This window comes from Poromitra crassiceps (assembly GCF_964638095.1).
Source record: "Poromitra crassiceps genome assembly, chromosome: 25".
Lineage (NCBI taxonomy): Eukaryota > Metazoa > Chordata > Actinopteri > Beryciformes > Melamphaidae > Poromitra > Poromitra crassiceps.
Window position 1 is genome coordinate 13,200,217 of NC_139649.1, and position 13,040 is coordinate 13,213,256.

General features: G+C 44.8%; 1 protein-coding gene across 4 annotated transcripts in view; it reads right to left on the minus strand.

Annotated features, from left to right (window-relative positions):
- arhgap9 (Rho GTPase activating protein 9) overlaps nucleotides 1-13,040 on the minus strand; it is a 58,255-nt gene that overhangs the window by 28,096 nt on the left and 17,119 nt on the right. For all 4 annotated transcript variants that reach the window (XM_083660770.1, XM_083660771.1, XM_083660768.1 and 1 more), the window contains 5 exons: nucleotides 11,324-11,672; nucleotides 11,011-11,200; nucleotides 10,408-10,787; nucleotides 5,184-5,438; nucleotides 3,785-3,877 (listed from right to left, as the gene is read on the minus strand). In XM_083660770.1, the coding sequence (XP_083516896.1) occupies nucleotides 3,785-3,877; nucleotides 5,184-5,438; nucleotides 10,408-10,787; nucleotides 11,011-11,200; nucleotides 11,324-11,542 (1,137 nt within the window). In that variant the 5' untranslated portion in view covers nucleotides 11,543-11,672. The remainder of the gene's footprint in view (nucleotides 1-3,784; nucleotides 3,878-5,183; nucleotides 5,439-10,407; nucleotides 10,788-11,010; nucleotides 11,201-11,323; nucleotides 11,673-13,040) is intronic.

Here is a 13,040-nt window from a genome sequence, read left to right on the forward strand (position 1 = left end):
CAGTGAACTCAAACAAGCTCCATAAGCACTGCAGTTTGCAGTTTGGGCGGTGATGTTTTTAAATCCAAATGTAAAAAAACAGGATGCAACTGAACAAGTGTGTTCAGTTAAGATCAACCTCAATGCAGCCCCCAGGCAACACCCACAACATCTGAAACCCCTCGTCTGTCCCCTCTACTGCACCTGTATCCTGCCAACCAAAAGAAAATAGTGTTTTACTGCCGGCCACCACAGTACAGAGCTGCACACACAAAGTCGTGGAGACACACTCGCATGCACATTGCCCACACAAAACTGAAACTGAAGGCAGTTGGACAGTTTCCACTGAATGGTGAATTTTTTCTCGCCGTTTGCTCAGTAAGAGCATAGCACCGGGTTTGACTCAGACATGCTATGAACTGGGGCAAAACATCGCAGACACATCCACACAGTCATAATCCACCCATTTCGGCAGAGTCGGTACAAACGTGTATATCTGAGGATGCCAAGCCAACATGAGTTGTACCGCATTTGCTGACATTCAAAAGAAGGATATTCCTGACTGCTGACATCACAACCTGTGTTAAGTCTCAGTAAAGGATGAAGAGATAATGCACTTACAGCGGTGGTGCTCATTCTCACTGATCACCCCCAGTGACACAGTCCAGTCCAGGACAAGTCTGACACCGAGCGCGTTAATCTGCAGAGTGAAAGTCCACGCTTGGCTGTCTTTGCGTGTGACACATCCCTTTTAGTCCGACCCCAAAATGTTATCCATTCATCTCTCTCTCTCTCTCTCTGTCTCTGTGTGTGTGTGCGTGTGCGTGTCTCTCTCTCTCCTCTCTCAGTCTCTGTCTACTTCCCCATTCTAGAGGGAAGCTGGCTCTGTCAGTATGGACACACACTCTCGTCTACACCAGTTCAACCAGGAAGCAACGCGCTCAACCCAATAATGTCACACCTCAACTGTCGCACCAACATCACCAGTAAGTTGTCGAGCAGCTTTGGTGTATACCTCATGAAGGCACACATCCAGTAAGCTCACTAGGGACCGCATGCAGTGGTGTATAAAGTACTAGAAAACCACACTTAAGTAAAAGTAAAGATATCTTCCCAGAAAAAGAAGTCTGAGTCACTCATTAGAATATTACTTGAGTAAAAGTCTTAAAGTACTTGATATTTTTCCTGTACTTGAGTATCAAAAGTAATTTTCTGATATTAAATGTACTTAAGTATTGAAAGTAAAAAGTACAAGTAAATGCTGCCAAAAAAATCAAGCAAAAGACATCCCTTAAATGGAAGTCTATTTCTTCTTCTTGACTTTTATAGCCGCTGGCAAACAACGTTATGTTGCATTACAGCCACCAAATGGAATGGCGTGTGGATCGTGATTAACGTAACTTGCAAACTAGGAGCACTGATCGCTTGCAGGCTACGCAATTTCTTCTGATTTTACTTTGTAACTAAAGATGCTTGGGGGAAATGTAGTGGAGTAAAAGTATCCATTTTATTTGAGAAATGTAGTGGAGTAAAAGTGAAAGTTGACAGAAATATAAATACTCAAGTAAAGTACAGATACTCCGAAAAAATACTTAAGTACAGTACTTAAGTATTTATACTTAAGTACAAATACTTAAGCATGGAGTCGACACGGCAAGGGTTATGGTGTTTTTCACGCCTTCGATTAAAAATACAGGTCTGCACTGTGTGCCAACAGTCATACCTGGCAAATGCTATCTGATGCATCCCTGTAAATGTGTGATAATAAAAGTCACTTACGCAATGAAATGTGACATATATGGGTCAACAGAATGCATGTCAAAGCGACATGACGGGGGAATCATTTCTTTGATCGTCATCTGGGCGTTATTTGATGAGCAAAATGTAATTTGAAAGACTGATGCAACACTGAGGCAACGCAATCTTGAGATGCAAAATGCTTATGCCTAACAATCTGATCCATGCCAGCTAGCATTGCTTTAATATACAGTAGATACAGTAGGCAGGTCCAGTCACTGACAGCTGCTGTAGAAGTCAGACAAACCTTTATCTGTGTAGAGTAATATAGACGTGTACTTTCTCTGCCCAGAGTGCACGTACAAACAGTGCATCAATAGTACATCAAGTTATAAAAATAAAGAGACTTTATTTTTATAACTTGGGGGGAGGGGGGGGAGGAAATAGAGAAACCTTGACTATGAAGTCAACTCTATGCTGGGGTGATGAGTAACATTAGTCTGAGTGGGTTAAATTTAGTAATTTTTTGTAGTGTTTTGGGTTTGTTGGCCATAATGGTATGAGCTACTGCTCATCTGCATCAGATAAAGAGGCATCATTCCCTTCTGGGATTAGCTCAAGAAAAAAAACATTTGAGAGGAGGTGGGCTGTTAACAAATAAATAAAGCAGTGAGTGAGTGAGTGAGTGAGTGAGTGAGTGAGTGAGTGAGTGATAGGGGTGTCAAAAATAATCGATTATAAGATGCATCGCGATGCGGACCTGCACGATTCTGCATCGATTCACAAATGTCAAAAATCGATTATTATTATTATTATTATTTTTTTTTAATATAATCAAATAAAATATAATGGAAGTACATGCAGTTGTTTATTTTAATTATGGATCATAATACCATGCAATTCTAAATGCACTTTTATTTTAAAAGTAGCCACACAGTGAGAAAAAAGAAAGTGAGAAAAAAAATCATGTATTCGGGAAAAAAAGTGATGCATCGATTTAAGATGCATCGAGATGCATCGATAATCGTTATCGAATCGGATCGTAGCCCTCTGAATCGTAATCGAATCGAATCGTGAGGCCAGTGAAGATTCACAGCCTGAGTGAGTGAGTGAGTGAGTGGGTGAGTGAGAGTTGGGTGAGTGAGTCAGTCAGTGTATGGGGAAGTAGAAATATGACACTGTGCATTCTGACTGACGACCACTAGATTCACAGAGAGAGAGAGAGAGAGGTACATTCTGACTGACGACCACTAGATTCACAGAGAGAGAGAGAGAGAGAGAGAGAGAGAGAGAGAGAGAGACAGAGAGAGAGAGAGGGACTCAGGGTGTGTGTGAGTGTGTGCATATACTGTAGGTGTGATTTTACATATGCACTTGCATCTGTGGCTGTCTGTCTGGCGTTGAAGTGGGGGGCACGACAAAAGAAAAAGAAAAAAGAAACAAAGTATATGTGGCACAACTGCTTATGCTTCAAAAGATATTACATAAGATTTACCATTTAATATTCTGAATTATTTACATCATGGGGCAGAGCAATATGGTAAGAATAAAAGCTCCTTGACACTTCTGAACAAGCGAGAGTAAAAGCCTCCACAATAATTAATAAAACACCACATAATAAATAGAACCTGGCATACATGTCAGGTATTGTACTATAGACCAGTACAAAATGTCCGCATGCCAACATTGCCTGAATACCAATACAGGATATTGCACAATGACGCGCCTTAATCTGGGTGTTGCACGTTGCACACTGATACTAAAATAAATTAACAGCAAATCTCTTTGTTTTCTGAAGACCACAATAATTACCCTGCAAACTGCACTGCACAGAATAGGCGTGAACTTGTTGCACTCAGTGGTTGGCGATAGCAGATGTCATCTGCATGCAAGTAAGATGTCCTTCAATTCTTGCGATTGCCAACCTGAGAGATGGACAAAGCTACCAAAAAAGCTGAATGCTAGATGCTACACTAAAGGCTACACTAAATGACAGTATGTGAAGCAGGAGGAGGCTGAATTTGACCACCTCTGTAGAAGTACTATAAAAGCCGACTGGAGCCAGTACCCTGTGCGTAGTTCCGTTGCCAGCGCCAGACAGTGGTAGCGATAGGTGGCTGGTGTCCCTCCTGGGTAACGTTTGGGGCTGGACATGACTGACCTGGGACAGAAACGGTAAAAAGCAGATAGTGAAACAGGAAAAGTTTGTAACAGTTTTCAGAACATTGGCATTTTGTACCTTAGATGAATTATCAGCTGATATTGTAAATTTAGCAACACTGCTACTTATATCAAGCTGCCATATAGATAACATAACACCTCGCATCATTAGCATAGGGCAGTGTTTCTCAAACTTTTTCAGACCAAGGAGCACTTAAACCAATGAAAAAAACTCGGGGACCACCTAACTCCCAAAACATCCCCAAAAACAATAGGCCTACTACTTCAAGTGTAAATTACAAATGACAGGCTAATTAAATGACAAATAGCAGTACAATTAATCAATTTTTGGCTTCCCACAATTATGAAAACAAGATAACCAATATAAAAAATATATATGTAATTTATTTTAGTTAGTCCATTTAACTTTTTTTTTTTTACATTTATTTCTCCTGTTCAGTTCAAATATATTCAAAGTTCAAAGAAAGTTTTTTCAAGTTCAATAAATGCACAATGTTGCCAAAGTCAAATAGGCTATCTTTTGCCATCTTCAAGTTGCATTCAGTGATGTTTTTGTGTTCAAATAAGTGTTAAATGGCTCTACATTCTGACAGCAATCACTGAAATAGAGTGTTTGGTCAGTAACTTGGAACTCCCAACCACCCGCTGTACTCTGTCTCTCTCCTGTAGCCCTGCAGGCAGAGTGGACGTATCTCCGCAACCGTAAGTGGTAGAGAGTCAAGGGTGGTGGCATTGGATTCGGGGTGAAAAAATACATATAGTCCTTTACCAGCAATGTGATCTGACCTTGAGTTTCCCAGAAAATGTAAACATTTCTCTGATTGGATAGTGGGAGGTAAAAAAAAAGGAAGAAAATATAAATCTACTGGCGGACCACTAGGGGACCACTGTTTGAGAAACACTGGCATAGGGGCATGGTCAGTATTGGCCTACAGCACCCCAGTTCTCCAAGTGAAGTCAGTGTGACACTAAAGACCTAGCAAAGGAAGAGCACTATGGCAGGGTGAGGACATCACCACCCAAACCCACTCACATCGCAAACATACTGAGCTTCAGCTGCAAGCTGTGGGAAACCTTGTGCTTTGATGACTATGTCTGCAACCTTCTCTCAATTACCCCATTTCTAAGTAAAGGGGAAATGTGCAAGGCAGGTTGTTCTCCTTATGGAGTGCATTGGCTGAGGCATTTGGGGTGGAGGAAAAAAAATGTTTATTCAGTGTTTATTCTATTTATTCTGTAACGATCAGTAAATGAACACCTGCTGTGTTCACGTTTCGGCGCCTCACCTTGCTGGAGGAGGCGTGTCCACGGGCTCGGCGCGGGGGTTTCCAGGACCTCTCCTTGGTGACGCCGTTGACATAGTAGCATCGCCCCGTCGCTGGGTCCCAGTACTGCTCCCACATCTCCATGATCTGAAGAGGCTGCTGTCCTGGATCGGGGCCGGGCGGCTCTAGGTGAGACTGTCGCTTCACAGAGTGGACTTCGGTGTAGAGGGGGGAGTCCTGCCAGGACAGCTGGGGGATGTAGGATTCTGTCGGGACCTGCAGGTAAAAGGTGGCAATAGGACCTGAATGATCTGCATAATACATGGCAGAAACACAACATTACAACTCACTGCTGTTTTTAATGGGGGGATAAATAAATAAATAACTGCCTCACGGTCGTATGCCTCCGCCAACAAGTCCAGACTCATACAAGCACAAATACCTTGAAGCCCGCGGCGCAGTGGTGTGGCCATTCAGCCTTATCTTAAGGCAATGTTTGGGGGTACCTCTACAACACGGCTAATCATTTTCAACATAGGGTGTAAGACAACATAGGGGTAGGACCATTACCCCTACACTCCCATCACCCACACATACCCCTAGCGACTCCCCGACGTACCCCTTGAACCCCGACTCTCTACGACCTTCCCAGCACCCACATCCCCCCCAGCCACTCTGCCTATCCACCCCTCGAACCCCAACTCTCTGCGAACATCCTATCTCTAGTTACAGCCCCTAACCCTGTCCCCTTACTGACCACGCCCCCTCCCACCACCCACACCCCCCTAGCCACTCCCCCAACCCACTGCTTGAATCCCTAAGTACTCTCTACAACCTTCCTATCCCTAAGCTACGCCCCCTTTTCCCCAGCCCCGCCCCCTTCCTTGACCTACCCCACCCCCTCCCACCACCCACATCCCTAGCCACTCCCTCTACCCACCCCTCGAATCCTGACTCCTACATACGTATAATGTACGGACAGACGGACAACCTGAAAAAAACGCTCCGGCAGATGCATAAAAACTATTGTTTGGACTTAACTAGCCTATAATAATAATAATAATAATTGATTGCATTTATATAGCGGGGTTAGGGTTAGGGTTTATAGATACTCAAAGCGCTTCACATAAGGAGGGAGGGGGGGACTCAACTCATCCATCAACCGATGAGTAGCACCCACCTGGGTGATACACGGCAGCCAGTTTGTGCCAGAAGGCTCACCACACATTAGCACCAAGATCATGGAGACCTTTTATAATGCCGTGCTGGAAAGCCTCATTAGGTACGGTATGGCAGCATGGTATGGAACACTTCCCGTGCAGCTCAAAACGAGACTTGCAAAAATTGTAAATACAGCAATGAAAGTGATTGGGAAGAGAGACTTTGCACCTCTCCAAACAATCTACGAAAAAAAGGTCATCAGCCTAGCACTCAAAATCCTAGATGACCCATCTCACCTTTTATGTTGTGATTATGACCTGCTGCCCTCGGGCAGACGATACAGAGCGTATAGATGTAAGAGTAACCGCTTCAAGCTCTCTTTCCTACCCACTTCTGTGCTATTGTTGAACAAACAGGCGGCATTGCCCCTTCCCCAAAGAGGGTGTTCCCCATAAAACCAGGTCATATGCCGGTCGATGTCTTCTCACTTTTTTTTTTTTTTTTTTATATTTTTATTATTTTATTTTATTTTATTTATTTTACTTTTTCACTATTTTTACTATTTTTATTTTATTTTATTCTCTTAGCTTTTTATTTTATTCTCTTACTCTTCATTAAGAACTCTCTACAAACAGAGGCAAATCTTGCCTGTCTTAGTATTAGTAGAGCTGAAATTCTTTTAAAACAAAGCAGAACTCTCTACTAATCTGGATTGCCTGTCCTAGTATTGGTAGAGCTGAATTCTTTTTTAAACAAAGCAGAACTCTCTATTGTACTGTTATATACTGAGTTCTGGTCTTACTTAGTTGAGTGCCCTATTGCTCTTGAGGTGAGGTTTGTACCTCCAAAAAGTGTATTTATTTTATCTTCAATACTTTTACTTTATCAAATGGGAAATTGCAATGAGGGTTGTGCAATAAACCCACAATGACTGTGCAATATGCTTAGAATGTCATTAGGATGAAATGTTGAACCAAATTGAACAAACCAGTGTTTGCTGTCTTTATTTCTATATTACACGCTGGCAAAATTTCCCAGTGGAAAGTGCATGTTGGAAAGGGACCACATTGTATGCTCGATATGTTTTTCCCTGTCTGTTGTATGTATTGTGTCTAAACCTCTATACATGCGATATGTGGCTGTTGTACGGCACTACTTGCCCAAGACAAATTTCCCCTCGGGGACAATAAAGTTCATCTCATCTCATCTCATCTCATCTCATCTCATCAGCCTATCACAGTGGAGAGATGAGGACTGAATTTGCCAATTAAGTAATGAGGGATGGTGATTACAGTAAGTGGCCATGATTGAAGGAAGGCCTGTGTGGGAATTTAGCCAGGGAAGTGGGGTTATACTAGCCTGGGTCCAGGGCAGTGGGGTTACACTAGCCTGGGTCCAGGGCAGTGGGGTTACACTAGCCTGGGTCCAGGGCAGTGGGGTTACACTAGCCTGGGTCCAGGGCAGTGGGGTTAGCCTGGGTCCAGACCTCCGCCCACTCCACACAGTTGTGGAATAGAAGAGGAAATGAGTTTACGAGTTGAAAATTCAATCTGAATATCAGGCTTAGGGTTACACTGCCTACTCTTGCGAAGAGTGCCGATGGGATCTTTAATGACCACAGAGTCGGGACTTTGGTTTAACATCTCATCCAAAGGATGGTGCTCACTCACAGGACAGAGTCCGTCTGCCCTGGGGCATTTGGGGATATTATTCATGAGACCAGAGGGGAAGAGCACCTCCTACTGGTCCTCCAACACCACTTCCAGCACCAGTCTCCCATCCGAGGACTAATCACAGCCAGACATGCTTAGCTTCCCCATGAAAGACAGTCATGTAATGCAGGAGCTACTGGTGCTGGCCATTGACTGGTGCTGATGCTAACAGTATGCTAACAATAATGGAGACAATGTGTATGTGTGTATGTTGTACAGTTTGTACATACAGCAGCATGTATGTTCATGCATCATTCATGTGAATGTGCATTTCAGTAAATGCATTTACTGAACACTAAGTAAGGGATAATGTATATTGAGGCGGTGATTACGGGGGAAAAAATGACCGACAGGTGGATTGAGCCCGACGCGTAGCGGAGGGCTTAATCGTTCACCTGAAGGTCATTATTTCCCAGTAATCACCGCCTCAATATACATTATCCCGCTTAGAACACGGCCTACAACTAAATCATTCAATAATCTGACAAAAATAATTATTCAATATATTTTTTAATAGCGTTTTCAACGACAAAGCGGTTTCATTCGTAATTGGCACACAAGACACCACAGCTGCAACTGGTTGGCCTAATTAGTAGTGGCTTGCTGACAAAAGGCTCTTATCAACTGATTAATCCAGGTGTGGCAGAGCAGCGGTCGGTTGTCGAGAAATAATGACCGGTGAATATTGTTGATTGACCAATCAGAATCGAGTATTCAAGAGAGCCGTGTTCTAAACAGTATGTATTATTAGTATACAATCATGTTTCGTGCATATTGTACGTACGTGCCTACGTACATGCGTGCGTGCGAGTATATGTGACTGGTAGGACGAGGATGCACATAACGGGTATCAAAATAGCAAAGGATGTGGCTTAACAAAAAGAGTCACCACAGTCAGAGAAAAACAGAAGCAAACAAAGTCCACATAAACCAGAAGGCCGATACGAGAAACGATGAAAAACCCACCACCTCTCTCTAACTATAGAATGTGTGTCAGAGGTTGGATTAAGCCACAGTTTAATGCCGATGGAGAGGAATAAACCAACAGCTACGGACGGGGGGAGCTACAGATCCAATGACATAATGTGAAATAATATGTATGGAAGATCATCCTTCCATGAAATATAGACATCATTCACTGACAGGTTGACTGGCTAGCTGCCTTGATCCCTGTTACATAACACATACTCATTTCAGATAATAATCGATGGAACGTGTGTGTGTGTGTGTGTGTGTGTATGTATGAAGCACGTGTGAGAGGGGATGTGATGCATATAGTGTGCTCCAGGGGGCAGCACTGTTTTGATGAGCCATGTTCACCTGAGGCCACCTGCGGTGCTGCGTTACCTACACCTGACCTCAGTGTTACTCTCTAGGGCACATCAATAATAATTGATATATATTAGAAAAATCTGAATAAAAACAGTTTGATTTAGCATATTTTGATTTGCCGGTGAGAAGCACAGTGGAATATTCCAATTGATTCATTACATTTGAGCTGGAAAGAAACCAAAAGATGGAACTTGAATTTTAACACAAGAATATTCCCTCAAGTGCGAGAAAGAGAGAATTTGAGTGTTTTGAGGTTGGAGGGAAATTGACCTGACATGGCTGTGGATATATTAATCCTGCTTACTGGGCTTAGAGACACAAGTGTGGAAGGCCCTCACAGAGACAGAGACAGAAAGAGACAGAGAGAGAGAGAGAGACAGAGAGAGAGAGAGAGAGAGAGAGAGAGAGAGAGAGGGGGAGAGAGAGAGATCACAGCTATCTTAAATCATGGCATCGCTGGTACTGTACGTCAGACTAAAACTCATTTTAGAAAGCTATTGGGTAGTGTGGCTGTGCAGTTTAACTTGGCTGAGACCATTGACGCTGAGACAAATAAGCAGATTATTCCTCTCACAGACAACGCCTTGTGTAACATCTTCTGACGTGATACAGTGATGCTCTGACGTCAGGACAATGCTAACTTGATTGCTGCTCTGGGGGGGATTATTAAAGTAGTCGAGTACAGATGAAAACCCAAGAGAATCCCATGAGAATCCAAGCTACCACTCCAGCAGCCTGGTGGCAGGCAGACAAAACTCACTAGGCCTTTGGTAACACGTCATCCCACGAGGTTAGAGACTTTGGCAGAGACGGGGGAGTCAAATCAAATAGCCCCTGTAACTTAATTTAACTTAACTTAACTAGCTTAGCATGATGGTGTTTTGCTATAATTCACCTTCTCAGGTGTCAACATCTGTCTCCGTGTACCCATAAAACCGCTGTCATTTTCTGTAGTTGGTTTGATTACGACTTTGAACAGCAATGTGTTCTCACCGAACCAGAGGAACTGAACCAAAGGAGTAAACGCTCCTTCTTCCTACCTGGAGATGGTTGTTCCTGCGGGAAGTTCCCGCCATGTCCCACTGGCTGCAGGACTTCTTGGGGATCCTGTGGTTGCTGAACCCACCACCGCCCACCTCGTCATACGGGTTCTCAGGCAGGTTACTGGAGCTCTGGCTCCGGGTGATCGTGGGGGGCTCCCTGTGAGTCGGCGATGGCGCCGTTTGGCCCACGGAGGGCGCGGGCGACCCGGGGACCGTGAGGTGGGCTGAGGGGGAGGGGAAGGGGTTGGGGGCATGGGTGGATCCAGACAGGGGCAGGGTGGGGAAGCGGCCTCCACCCATACTTGCACTGTGGTCCGGCCCTCGGAAGGCACTGTTATGGTTGAGGTTTTCCATGGAGCGGCAGAAGGGTTTGTTCACTGTGGGAGAGGAAACATGTCATCTGCAACGCTCAATCTACACAGAAGTTTTTCTCTGCATATTCCAGAACACACATCAATACAGAAGTACAGGTTAGCATTGTTACTGTTGTACAAGGCCGACTCAAACAGCCAAGACACAGGAAAAAAAAGTGTTTATTTATTCTGCCTCTCACTCTCTGTCCCTTTCTTGCTGTCATGTCTCAGCCCACTCACACTTTACCTTGGTATTGTTGACTATAGGTAGAAGCTGTTGGACTGGGAGAGAGCGACACCCTCGGCAGTATCCTGTGGTTGGAACTCAACGAGGCAGACACGACCAGGTGACCATGCGAGGGCATGGGCACCTCCGTCACGTACGTGGCGGGTACATACAGCGGTTTGGTTTTACTGGCTGCCCCGATCCTCCTCACCTGCAAATTAAGAAGGAATACATTTTCCTAATGTTTTGCTATTTTGTTCCACTTAAATCCACTTTGTTCAAACCGACACGGCAGAATCAAAAGAGGAGAAATTATCTTTTTTTTTTGGTTTACCTGCCACCAGTCAGTGTTGGTCTTCTTCATGAGAATAAAGCGCTCGCCTTCCCGTATGCAGACCTGCCGCCCGTCGGCACCTCGGTAGTTGTAGTCATACTGGGCCTCGAGGACCACCGTACTGGGGAGCCCGCAGAACGCGGCGCCCCTGCTGGCCACCGCCGGCGCTGCAGCAGACTGCTGGTGCCCCACAGAGCGCCGCCAACTACCAGACAGCATGGCTCTCTCCACGCAGTGTTGTTGTTCAGCAACCTCTCCTGGGAGCGTCTGGACGACGGTCGACGGCGGCGGTGATACTGGTCTCGTTGGCACGGCGCAGGTGTGAATGGAGCCCGGCCAGTGCCATGCTCTGAAACGCATATGGAGAAAAATGAACAGGTGTTTAATAGAGATTGAGACAAACAGACAGAGAGAGAGGGGGGGGAGAGAGAGAGAGAGAGAGATTAGGTTAGATTGATCACAACAGAAGTCAAGAGGACATGGCAATATCGAGATGACTGAGGCTGAGAGAGATGTTTGAAATGAAAACCACTGCGTCATAATTATATCATTGATGTCAAACAAAAGCTGAACGTGTGTTCTGGAGAGCAGCAAATGAGGCCAGCCACTTAGATTTGGAAATCATCAATCTGTTCTGTTTTCTTGCCCTTTCATTGCACAAGCGGTTATTTCACTTCCTTTCTGTCACAAAACCCAAAACAAAGCTAGTTTGTGCCAGGTTCTAAGAGGGACAAACAAGATGCTTTGCACAATATGACATTACAATGGGAATAAAATAAAACTTTTGACTTCTTGTCCAATATGCAGCTGACCGCTATTGCCAATATTTGCAACGAAGCAGAAGCCCTGGCTCTTTCCGCTTCCAATTTTGGTTTTGGTATGACGTACGTTAGTCAGATATGCACGTGTTTGGATGAAGATGAAATGTCACAGCATTCTTGTACTGTCTTTTCGTTCTGGTAGAAGTAAGATATCTGTGTATGTGAATGCCTCGTGCGTTTGGTGGATGTAAGGAGCGTAAGATACCCAAAATAGCATCTGTCTCTAACTTTCTGCCAGACGCATAGCAGTACAGCTTCACTGCCTGCATACACATACATGCACCTGCCACCCGCCCGTGTACACACACACACACACACTGTGTACACACACACACACACACACACACACACACACACACCTGCGCGCGTGTGCACACACACACACACACACACGCACACACCTGCATGCGTGTGTGCACACACACACGTGCGCATGTGCACACACACACACACACACACACACACACGCACACACACACACACACAGAAGCATCCCTAGGCACATAGCAACAGCGCTTCAGTCATCATGGCTATGCCCAACCCATCCCAGTCTGGGGCGAGGAGGAGAGAGGCGATCAGTGAGAGCGAATCCCTCAGAGAGTGAATAGAGAGATGCACGTTCATGCTGGATGTAGTGGCTGAATGACCATTAACCCTGGACGGCCTGGGACTGAGACGGGTGGGGGGGTGGGGACAGAGAGAGAGGGATGAGATAGATTATACACAGACAGACATGAGAAGAGAAAGAGGAAACGTTTGAATGATATATACTGTACCAACCTGTGGAAGGAGAGAAGGAAATCAGGACTTGAAAAATAAGAAAGATGGGGGGGGGGGGGGGGGGTAGAGTTAGGTGGAGCTGTATGAAATCAGTTGGAGGGGGGGGGGGGGGGAGG